This window comes from Parasteatoda tepidariorum, chromosome X1, assembly GCF_043381705.1.
Source record: "Parasteatoda tepidariorum isolate YZ-2023 chromosome X1, CAS_Ptep_4.0, whole genome shotgun sequence".
Lineage (NCBI taxonomy): Eukaryota > Metazoa > Arthropoda > Arachnida > Araneae > Theridiidae > Parasteatoda > Parasteatoda tepidariorum.
In genome coordinates, this window is record NC_092214.1 from 65,108,952 (window position 1) to 65,122,814 (window position 13,863).

General features: G+C 27.4%; 1 protein-coding gene across 4 annotated transcripts in view; it reads left to right on the top strand.

Annotated features, from left to right (window-relative positions):
• The window catches only part of LOC107451513 (LIM domain-binding protein 2), a 207,347-nt gene that overhangs the window by 139,953 nt on the left and 53,531 nt on the right, over positions 1–13,863 (top strand). For all 4 annotated transcript variants that reach the window (XM_043041484.2, XM_043041483.2, XM_043041486.2 and 1 more), the window contains exon 3: positions 8,220–8,491. In XM_043041484.2, the coding sequence (XP_042897418.1) occupies positions 8,388–8,491 (104 nt within the window). In that variant the 5' untranslated portion in view covers positions 8,220–8,387. The remainder of the gene's footprint in view (positions 1–8,219; positions 8,492–13,863) is intronic.

A 13,863-nucleotide genomic window follows, 5' to 3' on the forward strand; every position in this document is an offset into this window, starting at 1 on the left:
TATATATATAATCAGTTTTATAATATCAGTTTATATACAGTGATTCCGCCGCTCACGTGCTGTAGCGCATCAAATACGGCAAAATTCGTTGAGAGGTCGTGAAAAAGAAGTTATTACGAGTCCCCTGGGAGACGTAGTTCTTCAGCGAGGGGGAAAAAAAGTAGCGTGTGAGCAAAGTTAAGGCCAGACTTTAAATATAAGCATTAAAAAATATCTCGTTCTTCTTTATTAACAGCTAAAGAAAATTAAAATAATTTTGTGTATCATATTACATAGTTGCTTTTTCTTGATGCAGATGTTTGATCAGTTCTAATTAAAAAATTTGATTGTACCAATATAAATCTTTTCTGGCTTTAAAATTCTTTGTTTTGCTTTTTACTAGACAAAATTATTATGAATGACCATATTAATAGATGAATAAACACGTAGAGAATTAATATTTTAAATAGAGACCTGTTCTTTGTAAAAAGAGACCTAGAAATTGGAAGGGTGAGAAGTTGAAAGCCGTTGTTTTAGTGGATCAAAATTTTGCCAAATTAAACTTATAAGTTATTGAGAAAGAAGTGAATATTAAATATTTTACAAAAAGCTTATTTTGGTTTTAAATTCTTGCTTAAGATACTACAGAAACAGTAATTTGTCCTCCTAATATCAGACAATAATCTAAAGTATCCATACAATGTAAAGTATATTCTTTCGTATAGTTTTTTGAGAGAGTTTTATTAAAAATAGAAGATTTTAGTTTATACGAATTAATGCAGTTTTGTATTCGATTAGTTAGATTGGTTTAAGCTTAAATTATCACAAATTAATAAGAAATAGAAATAAAATACTGAATAGCAATAAAATACTTTGATAAAAATATTTTAAAATTTCGTTAATTTAGAGCTATTTTGTTTTATTCTACAATGAGTGTTGTGTTGTTTTTGCAGTTTCTCAAAAAATAAATTTTGCTTACAGGAATGGAACTATAAACTTTCGAGTGAATTCTAAAATCGAATTAATATATAAAAATATTTATTACAGTTTTCCGGAATAAAATATGGGTTAAAATCATAGATAGCGTGATGCTATTAATTTCACTTAAATTAATTGTCAAATAATTCTTCACAGTTATTTTTAAGCACGCAAAACAATACTGTTCTGCATTGTTTCTTTTTCTTTCACTAATGATGTATCTCTATAATTACATTCATACTTTATTTATTTAAGCTTTTTAACTTTTCGTAAGCACCTTATTAACAAGAGGTATAAAATAAGAAGTATTTTAATTACTGTCTAAAATAATTTAACTGTATTCTAGCTGATTATATTAAGTTCAAATTTTATTTTTCATAGAATATATTTCAGTTTTATAATATCTGAGTGTTTTAGGTTTCAAGTTTTATTTTTCATAGCAATTATTTTCATTATTCATACGAAATAATTTATCTTTATACTGGCTGAATTTATTGAAATTATAAAAATCTGGGAACTGTATTGCTCGTACCAATTTTTCACGAAAATGTTAAAGTTTTTGGGACAATTTATAATTTCTAGAACAAATATCTGAGAATGCTGTTAACCAATGTTAACCAATTTTGGATAAATTTCTTTCATTTACTATAAGAATAAAATTATTTCACCATTAGTTTAAACGAGAGTAATAACATTACACTATCTTATGATTTTTACCCATATTTTACTGAATCATATTTTGCAGATTATATTTTATAGACTGAAATCTTGTAATGTAAATAACTAAAAAGAAAATACGTAAAAACAACATGGATAATGCCAAAATACTGGACATAAAAATAAAGACTTCAGTAGCCTGCAATCTCTTTTTAAAAAAATATCTCATAGTTATGATCTTTTTTTTTATCCTAACGAATTATAAAATTACCAGTAAAGCCTTTAAAGTTAACTTATGTATAGAAAAATAGGAAAGTTATCCAAACATTAGTATTTTTTTTAATCCTAACGAACTACAAAATTACTAATAAAGCCTTTAAAGTTAACTTATGTGTAGAAAAATAGTAAAGTTGTCCAAACATTATTTTTTTTTATCCTAACGAACTACAAAATTACTAATAAAGCCTTTAAGGTTAACTTATGTGTAGAAAAATAGTAAAGTTAACCGAACATTAGTATTTTTTTTAATCCTAAAGAACTACAAAATTGCCAAAAAAGCCTTTAAAGTCAACTTATGGGTAGAAAAATAGTAAAGTTATCCAAACATTAGCATCAAGCTGGTACATTGCAAAAAATTCCGGATTAAATTGCAGTATAAAGTACCGGCACTTTGACTGCATCATCCGTTAAATCCATTTTTCGTAAAATTAATTTTCATTGTAAAATATACCATATTCTTTACAGTAATATTTATTTAAATACAGTGATTCAGGGATTTTATGGTAATTATTACTATAAAAATGACGGAATATCATTTTTTTTTCCATAACATTCTCCGGCAAAAATGGATTTTTCGGTAAAAAGTTCCGGCACCTTGAGTGCCAGTACTGATCCATATTTGATCCGAAATTTTTCACAGTGTTCTAAGGAAGTGGAAGAGTCTTTAAGTTTTAAATATGAATTTTCCACTATTTATAATGAAAACTAAAGCATGTCATATTCCTCCCTTGGAGTATCCTGCATTATCAACTATACGTCGAACCATAATATCAGAACGTAGAACCATAATATCGGATAAGTTTGTTGCTGTTAAAAGGTGTTAAACTGAAACACGCTTCCGTTTAAATTAAGCTATAGTACAGCGCAATTAAGTTAAGGATGCTCTGATTTGCACTATAATAGGATTCAAGTAAGCGCTACATTAAGATTGCAGCGAATTTGCAGTTGAACAAGATCTAGAGTTTCTCTCTGTGCATTTATATCTTACCAAAGAATTAACTAAAAAGTTTGACAACGTTTGAATTTACAAAATCTTAAATTTAATTAAATCAAGCACCATTTTTTTACATTTATATCATAATCTACTTATAAGAAAATAAAAACGTTTAGAAATGTTTTCATTTACATAATTTTTTAAATTAATTTCCAGTAAAAATGTCCCATTTCTTTTTACTTTAAAATATTTTAAGAGGTATCAACAGTGTCAAATTTTCTAACAGTTTTAGTTAACATATTTAGAAAATTCAATAAATAAGGACTTTTTATAATTTAAAAAGCTAATTTTCTTCATTTATTACTATAACCTTAATACGGATCTATTTTCCGTACAATTTTCAAAAACAAGGTGCAACTCTCAGACAGCGTTCGTAAATCTATTTCATTATAACATTGTTTCAATACAAGCAAAACTTTTGAAAAATCTTAATAAACTAAATTGGTTCAGATAAAATAATTAAATTTCGAATCATCAATCCGACTCACTCGTGTATTCTTCTCGGAAGTCAGCGTGAAGCTTACTAATCCCTCCTGAGGGCATTTAATTCAACTTAGTAACGATGTTCTGCAAAGACGACAGAATTCGTTTGTTGTACATCTTTTAATCGAATTTCTGTCTCGAACCGTGATTTAACTCAGACATAACTTTTATCCTAGTTGAAAATGCTTATTTTTAACTCAACAGAAAATGCCACTTATTTCTGTTTAAAACATAGTTGTTTAAAGAAATTTTTATCAGGAAAATCATTTTAAAATTGAAATAAATTTCGTTATAAAAAGTTAAAAACCTTTGTTAACTTTTTCGTTTAGTAAGTTGAATTATAATATTGTAAATACTATAAGTATTTGATTTTCAAACTTATATATACAAAATGTTGCGTAAATATAAGCCCATATAGCTAACAATTAATGTTTCAATTTCAATTTAATAGATGAAAATTTGTAATTTTTTATGAACTAAAACAGCTAATTTACATCTTCTGCAAATATATTTTAGTAAAATTAAAAACAACATCGTTATAATCTATAGAGGGTATAAATCCAAAACTGAAACTAAATAACTCAAAAATTTTTTTGATTTCGAGTTGTGCGTGCCTTTTTTTGTGAACAAATTATTTAATTACAGCTTTGACACTGTTTAATAAGGTAAATCTTAAGCTTGATGTTTGTAGAATCTATCCGTAGATGTTAAAACTATACAACTCATAAAATAAGGCAAGAAATAAATTTTTAACATTAAATTTTAGAATTGTTTTTTGTACAATAAAGTAAAGCACTCCATCAACAGCCAGTTTGTACAGAAGATGGGTCATGTAGGTTAACCCTTTGGTGCAGAATTTTTACTAAACACATTTCACTTATATTTTTAATTATTTTGTATTAAATTAGACCAAAATGAGTGAAAAATATTTTATTTAGCCTTTTAATAATTTATGGTTATAAAATACAACGTTAAATTTTTCAAATTTTCAGTTATTTAGATCTAAGAGAAACAGTTATTCATTATTGAAATTTCTTTAATTTACAAAATCAATGACTGTTAAATTTCTGAATATAAATGAAGAAAAGAATTTTTTTTCCTAACTATTTCTTTAGGATTTTATATTTTAGTACAAATATAATCCCTATAATATAATAGATTCTTTTAGTAACTATTAAACTGGTTATAAAAGAATACTAAACTATATTTTTGTTGGTAATAAGAGAAGAAAATATATGTAATTCACATCTGCGTCAAAGAGTTAAAGCTACATATTTTAAAAGCATAACAGCATGATGAGGGCAATATAGTCAAAATTAATGCACTGCCCAACGTAGCATGATACGTAAATCAAACGTACATTTTTTGGGAAATCGGTAAAATCAGTATACTTTATACATAAATTTTACGTAATATTGACGGAATGATATTACCATTTAAATATTGGGTAAAAAAAAAGCTTCGGTTTATTTTACGTAATATTAATAGAATGTATTTTACCAACTACCCTTCGCCAAGATTGCTTTCGTATATTTTGTATATTATTGACTAAGCAAATGTAAATTTCGGTCAGAAAGTTTTACTTACAAATGTTGACGTATATTTTACCATTTAGATTTTGGTAGAAAGCTTCCGTATATTGTACGTAATATTGACAAAATGAATTTACCATTTTGCTACGTTAAGAATATTTTTGTATGTTTTACGTAATATTGACGAAGGGAATTTGCTATTTAGATTCAGTAAAAATGCTTCTGAGTCTTTTACGTATTGTTAACGGATTTATCATTAATATAAGATGTAAAAATAACGTACTCATTCTTATCTAGTTTAAATGGGTTGATAAAATATTTGCAAAATAAACGAATTTGTTTGTGTATAATTTAACGTGAATTTTACATTTTTTGGACATCTATTTTTTGATATGATACGAAGTTACAGATTTACGTAAATTTAACAAATGCTTAGTTAAATTTAAAGGTGAAGTATACGTATTTTTGACGTAAAATTGATGGTTCTCTGTTACATTTTTGGGTGCTTGTATCTCCTTGACTAGCTTGTACCCATTGATCTGAAGCTATGTGGACTTTGAGCTACCACCTATAATAGAGACCTAGTCCTTCACAATTATAGTTTAATACCTAAGCTATTAAACTATTGCGACACAGCGGTATTACTATAGTCGCGATATTATTTATTGCTGAGGAGCTAAAAAAATAGCAAAAAGCAATAACTTAAATGCAATCAATAAATTATAGAGCTTTTATTTTTGAAATTAGTATATGTATTCTGAAAAAATTTAATCTTTTTATGGTAATAAAAAATTTTTACCTAGATTTTTAAAGTTTTTCAAAAGAAAAAAAAGTATCAGCTGCCTGCCTGTACTTTTTACCGTATATTGACCCGGAATTTTTTTAGAGTGTATATGTAGGTTTAGGATCCCAGTGTTAATACTTATTAATCCAATATTTTTTTTAACACTTTTAATGCTGCTAACTGTATAATTTCTCGTAATTTCCACACAATTAAATATAATTTATAACTTTACTAGGGAAAAAAACTAACACTGATATTTTTTTTTATCTCATAAAGCATAATAGTGCTTGAGTGCGACTCTAAACTACGATAAATAAAACCTCGGATTTCCATGCTTTACTTCAGAGAATATTTTACTTCTTTTTATTCCAAGATTTCATATTCAACTTAAGTATTTCAATTTTTTTACCAACAAATACATTTAATTTAATATTTTTGTTATTCCGTTTGACTTTTTTGTTGAAGGAAGAAAAAGAATACTTCTATTCTGATTTCGAACAATTTAGGCTCTAGAAATCTAGGTGCATGACGATATTTTCTTGTATGAAAAACAGACTTCAAAAAATGAAAGAAACTTATATTTTTTATTCCCTCTGGAAGATTAAAACTCAGATAAAAAAGAAAATAATGCGAAACTTGAGGAAAATACGTGAAAAGGAATTTTAAGGAAATGGATAGAGATCTTTGTTATATCAATAGAAAAAGTTTTGATTTATAATAAGTATAGCATTTATACCTTAGGCTAAATCTAAAAGCTTAAATAATAGATGACTTGTTGTGAGTTTATCCAAAGTTTTGAAAAGATGTTGAAATGATTTTACCCATTTTTTGTTTAGTCCATTTAATTTCTCTCAAAATATCTATTGATAATATTTTTTTATTCAAGTTTAAAAGGATATCTCACTAAATTTGATACCAAAATTTTAAAGGATATATGTGTGAGGAAAATTTGAAAAATTAAAATATTTTTTTTTAAAAAATGACGCAATGTACAGGGAGTTAGTAATAAATAACTGTCTTTATTATGCAATTTAAAAATCGTTGTCAACATTGAATGACAAAAGAATTTTCGTTAGAGGCCACAAAATAGTATTTAAGTGAAAAAATATACTGCAAAAGAGTGATCGATTTTCTTTAGATCATCATCATAGTAATAATATTTTTTTCTTTTCAGTTTATTTCAGCTTTCGTTAAGAACCAGTTCTTAGCTCCATTCTGAATTTTAAAAAAAATAGGTTTTAATATACCTAATATACGCACATTTTAATGTTGTAATTGAAAGTTTAAAATAAATTAAATTATTAGTTTTTGGATAATAAAAATTAAAAAATATTGTATTTTAAGATTATTATTTACCAAGAACTATTAAACAGATTTATTTTAAGTTGTGTATTTTGGTATCTAAGTTTAATTAGTCTGACATGAAGTAAAAATAATTATACCTGTAAATTAAAAAAATCACTCATTATTAAATGAAATAATAAATGAAAAATTGTGTGTATTAGATAAGTACAATGGAAATACCATGCTAGTACCTTGACCACAGTGCTCTGCGGTTCTAAATAATAATTAAACTTTTTGCATAAAGTTTATTTTTAGTAAACAAGAATAATAAATGAGTAAAAAGCTCCTTTTTATTTCATTTTTTCAGTCAGTTCTAGAAATATCTCAAAAAGTAAAAATAATATTAATAGGATTAACAATTCGATCGCTCTCCTGACTAAACTATTGGTGCAACGTGTTTCTTATATATTGTAACTACGTATACTAATTGTTATTAATATTAATTGTATAAAATTGAAGAAATAAAGCTAGTGTGATACGTATACATTATTTATTAAAATTTCTTCGAATTTATTAAGATAAAAAAGAATCTTTCATCTGAAAATAATACATAATATATTTATTATAAAAAAAGATAAATCTTACCAACTCCTGTTATGCATACAGGTTATAAGTTAGCATAAATATATTTCCCTGCGAACTTTACCTCTCACAACAAGTAAATATTTGTACTCTCTTAGAAAAGCTATAAATTTTTGAAATATTTTAATGAAATATTATTTGATGTCCCAGCAGCAGAAATCCTCCAGTGCAGCAGCGGGCACTGTATATTATCGCAGCATTTGCAGATAATTTTCTTCTTCAGAATTTTTTTTAAATAATAAATTATACATGTAGATTATTTATTAAAGCATCTTTAAATTAAGATGAAAACATACTTTTATCTAAAAATATACCTTATTTCCCTAAGAAATTCATTACATTCAATACACAGAAATGCGATATATTCATTCATTTATTTATATTTAATAAGAAATACATTAATTCATATTTGAATACTTTCTCTAATTTTGAAAAACATATAATACAGTTTTTAATTTTAACAATCGAAGGGTATAAATGATGTTCATTACATTTTAATTTTCTTTACTTGTGACATTTTTATTAAAAAGATTCCTTTCTAGTATTTTTGCATTTTCATACAAAAAATGGTTTAATTACATGAAATATTTTTTCTCTTTCTTGTTAGACTCGTAAGCCCCGCGGTCGGGCGAAGTCCACATGTGCAATGAGAGGGCGAGGTTCTCGAGCGTGACTACAGGGAGGCTCCTCGGCCCTGGAGGACGCCGGGTGGAAGCACCACACCTCCCCCAATCCACCCCCGCACCACCATCCTCCTCCACCACCAGTCCCCCACATGCCGGGTCCCCATCATCCTCCCGGTATGATGTCCCATCCAGGATCCATGCCTCCTGGACATATGCCACCGCACATGCCCGATGGAAGACCGATAGATCATGGGTAAGCATCCTTAAAAGATAATGAGTCCATAACAACATTCAAACTCTAAAAACTCAATGAATGAATAATAATAACAGTACAAAAAGTTACAAAAGATTTTCAGAAAAAAAAACTGACATTCATAGAATAACGAAACTATGTATTTTTCAAATTTTAAATTATTTCTACTAATTAGCTTCCTTTCATCATTTAACAAAGTTAGTCAGTTCCAGAATTATTCACAAGGGGAAATTGGATAATCGGTATAAGCAGGAATAACAAACGTAGGTACGTTGCAATTATTTTGCCACCTAGAACTTCTGTTTTCTTTTCGATTATAATGGACAACTAGTCATATTTTCATTTTATGACCTATCTAAGTTAACTGTTAACTGAGCTTAAAGGCAAAACGTAAATATTATCCTCATAAGATAGCTTTGCTCTAAATGTAAACAAAAACTGGTTCTGAAGCTTAAGAAGAGGTTTTTACCTGCCTCATAAACACATAAAGCAAAACTCGATACGGAATGCACAACGCTAATGGAGCTGAACCTCTTAACTGTTTGCTCTTGAATATTTATGTTTTCCTCATAAGTAAAGTGATCTCCAAAAAAAATCCAAGAAAAAAGGTTCAGCCGGCTCTATCGGTAACAAGCTCTGCTTTGTGTACATTTGAAAAAAGGAAAACCTCCTCGCTAGCTTCAGAACCGGTTTTTGTTTACATTCAGAGCAAAAAAAGAGGAATAAATTAGGAAACTTTACGGCTTGGTTAACAGTTAACTTAGTTACGTCACACAAAGAAAATTTGATTCGTTGTCCATAGAATCGATTGAACCTCTTTCCTTGCTTCAGAGATCATCTTACTTATAAGGCAACAACAACAAACAGCAAACCAAAACAGTTAAAAGTTAGTCTCGTTGAATATTTCTGTACCTTGAAAATATAGTTGATATTTCACTTGAATATTTCACTACCTTTTCCCCAAAATACAAGGTGTCCAAAATACACCAAATGGTTTTCAAAAATTTGTAGCAGGAAAGGAGCTAAGGTGACAACGAAAATCTTTCCACAAATTTAAGTGACAGGGCATAAATTTTAATCCCAGAATTTTTTGCTTCAGTTCGAAAATTTTTCGACGGATAGCGCTTCATGTCATCTTCCGTTTCGGTTACACTTTTGCTGCTTATGTTATACTTCTTCTGTTGCTAATTAGTCTTCTGATTATAAGTCATTGCAACCAATCATGAACAATTTAAAAATATTAGAATTTTATTTTCATTCATAAAAAGTTTCGAAACTTTTTTTACATAGTTTTCCATAATTTTTCTTTGATTTACAGATATTGCTTTTTGGAGCACCATCTGTCGGGAAAAGTTTGAACTGAAATCAGAAACTCTGGGAACTAAATTAGTAAATAAATTTGGAAAGTTGTCCAACAATTCAATTATAAAATGAATGAATCTGAAAATCCCCTGTTACAATTCTTTTTCTTTTTTTTTTTTTTTACCATTTTTTTGTTTTAAATTTTTAAATACCGCTGCTCTAACTTAGGATTCACTGTGAAGATAATGACTTTAATTTTTTTCCCTAATTTTAAACAAATGATCTTTCTTATGATACTAGGGACATAGGACAGAATTAAACTTTCAGATAGGACATAGGACAGAATTAAACTTTTAATTAGTGTAGTAACAATAGATAGTTTAAATTTGAATAAAATATAAAAGAAAACCATAATATCTTATATCTGTCATGATTCGAACTTAAAATTAAAAATAAGACCATTCTTTCATAAGCATATTACCGATGTTCAAGAAATTTAAAAATACTTTACTCAATTTGGACTTACTACTTCATATAAGGTAATAAGAAAGAACATGAATTCCCATGTACTACACGTGTTAAAAACTGAATAAAACAGGAAAAAAAAATCATAGTTTTTCTAATAACACTATTTTCTTATGCATGACTCTGACTTTAAATTTAAAAAAAAGAAAAAAAGATTTCATCATTTTATAAGAATGATTAAAATATTTAAGTAATCGTTGACGAGCTTTTTATTCTCCACAAATCTCTAAATCCAACTTTAAGAAAGTGGGCACTGCTCAAAATTAGTGCTTAGGAAAATAGACACAATACAAAGAGTGTGATAAAGAAAACTATTACTGCTGAAAATACGTATTTAAGAAAATAGACATGGCTCAAAATGCGTGTTTAAAGAAATGGACATTTCTTTGATTCCGATTTCAAACTTCTCTTATGAAAATTGTTGTTTTTTCTCTAAAGAATAAACTAATGCATCCGAGTAAATTCGCAATGTGGTGTCTAATGAATGATTTTGCCTAAATCACTTCGAACATTTTTTTAAATTATTCTTTTCTGAAGAGACTGTAAAAATCAAGTTTTTTTTTACAAGGTTATTATGGGTTCTATAGACTTATATTAGAGGTATGAAATTCACGTTGTATAAATTTTGATTTTAACAAACCACTTAATCGTTTAGTGATCTGAATCTGAAGAGACAGTCAGAAAAGTTATACACTGTAATTAACCCTTCCATCCCGATCCCAAAGTTCGGAACTTTGCTCCAAAATGATTATACTTAGTGTTTCAAATAGTTAGGAATAGTAAATACGAAATTCCCAGTTTAGTTGTTATATTTGAGTTGAATATTGAAAAAGCGCATTTTTTGCTATGTCTGTCTTCTTACGCACGAACTTTGAGCTGTGTCTATTTTTAAAAACACACTTTTTGAGCTATATCCATTTTTCTTAAACATGGTTTTTTAGCTGTGTCCAGAATGGAAGGCTCGTCGACGTAATGTAAAAATAAAACCCCGATGCTAGTACGAGAAAATGTAAGTTTCAATATAAAAAAGAAAACTTTCAACCATTTGCCTGATTTAAACTATTCGAACCACTGAGTGAGAAACTTAAGTTTTGAATGTAAGTAATTCAAACGGCCGAAAAAAAAAATCTTTATTCAATGTACGTTTTAATTCAGATTATGTAACCTATAACGTTTACACTAAATGTTTGTGGTGCGTTCCTCAAACGACAAAAATTACATCTTGCTTGAAAATTCAATCAATTATTCAGGCCATAATTTTTTTATCTCATTATACAATTGGCAAAAACCTAAAATTTGTAAAAAAAGTGTGAAGCTATTTGTGGGGTGAATTAAAACTAAACTCATTCATTTATTTATTTATTTTAATTTCGGGAATCCAAGTTTTTTTTTTTTTTTTTTAAATTTTCAAACGTATAATCAGTACATCCAAATCGTTATCAAATTTAGTCATTTTCGAGAATGTTTTCTCTCAAAAAGTATATTTATTCCAAAGAAAGCATGTTTTTATGTTAATAGTAAACAATCTTAACTAGCATGCCTTAATCAAAGATACAAAATAATAATAAATAAAATTTTAAAAAAGCAATGTATGAAGAATATGTATTTTTTGAATTACACTCTGAGAAATAGAGTATGTTCAAAACTACAGAAACTGATGAAAGAATTATAAATATTGTTTCTTGCAATCGATTTTCTTCTACAGTGAAGCAAAAGTAAAAATTCTTTATCTCGCATTTGATTTGTCAAGGGCGTGTTAGCATAAGACGAGCCATTTTTAGCAATCCAATCAAATTCAATACTCCTGCAACGTCATATAGTTGTTTCTTTTAACGAATGTTCTCTTTTTTATCAAAATATGTCGCCAGGTCTAAGATTCTAGTAAGACTTCAAAACTATAACCTTTTTTTAATAATTCTGTGTTATATATCGTGAAATATAGCACAAATTAAATTTCTGTCAGACGTGTATTAACTTAAAAAAAGATTTCATATTGTTTTGAAAGCATATTTCTATAATATGATAACGAAACAAAACGGAAATATTTGCAGCCATGCAAATACATGATATCTAACAACTCATTCTCTGTCTCATAAGTTAATTACACTATTAATATTCCATCCGCAACTATGCACGCAAACTCATTTGTTTGCACTTTTCTTATATTTACCTAGTTTTTCATTAAGTGTATTAATAATTTATAAAGCTTAACTTTTATGAATGTCATTAAAATTGAACTTAATGATTTTCTGTTGTATGGATAACGAATTGGCTTTAAATACTTATAAACAAATTTTGAGAAATTTTTGCATAATTAACTTAATTTCTCAAGGGCAATCAATGCGATTAAACGAATTTATATGCAACGGTAATTATTTTACTTTTGTATATGTTAATCTGTTTATATGTAAATCGGATGAAATTTGAAGCAGATAAGAGTCCCTGAACCTGAAGAAAAAAGTATTTATTACTATTGTTGAACTTTTGTATACAGTACTGGAAAAAAAACATAATTACACTAAATTACTTTTGATCTAATGATCGGATCTTCACGTACTAGAACTCAATCTTAATAGTTCGAGTTGGTAATCTCAAATATGCTAATATGTGATATTTTAATCCACGAAAGTAGGCACAAAAACCTACTTTATCTAATAAACGTACCTTTTTTCCGAAGGATTTGGTCCGAATAGTATAGGCAAGAAATCGGTCCTAAGTTTGGACCATTAATGCTAATTTTAATTTTTGCTTATTTCGCTATATCTCGAAAGAAATTATGAATTTTTTAACACAATTATAAATATCGTTCATCCAAAGATATTCCTATGCAAAGCATAGTTCTTAATAATTATTTATTATTTTTGTTAATTAATGGTCTAAAAGTTTTTAATTATAAGGTATACAAATTTTCACATCATTTTAACAAAGAAAATTTAATTTGTCAAAATACAAAATTTAAACGAAATCGTTCGAATAGTTCCTGAGAAATCGAATTTTAAAGAAGTTTTATATTTGAAATCCGTATTCACATTTGATAGGTATCGTACTCGACAAAACCTTCGTCTCTTTTCTTTCTTTACTTATTTTTGTACTATTACAATTGTCTGGATATTTGCTATCCTAGTTTTAAAACAATCATGGAAATCTCTAGAAAAAAAAATATCAATAAATAAAGTGCAGTATAATGTCATATAAATAAAATGTTTGAAAGAGGCTTGAATAAAATGCTTGAAACTGCAAACATCCCAATGAAACATGAGAGCAATTGGATTCAAAAAATGCTTTACTAGCAAAATATTTTTAAAAATTCTAATTTCATCCCATTTTTCACGCATTTATACTCTGCATACTCATTTTTGAGAATCTTTAATTATGAATTTTTAATAATGTAACTGAAGATGTTAAAATATTTAAACGGTTTATCATAATTTTTTACAGTTAAAAATGTTTTTTAACATACTTACTAGGTATACTAACTAAATATTTATTCTCCCGAAATTTAAAAATTAGTTGCAAAGTTCATCAACAGATAACGCTGTTAGACA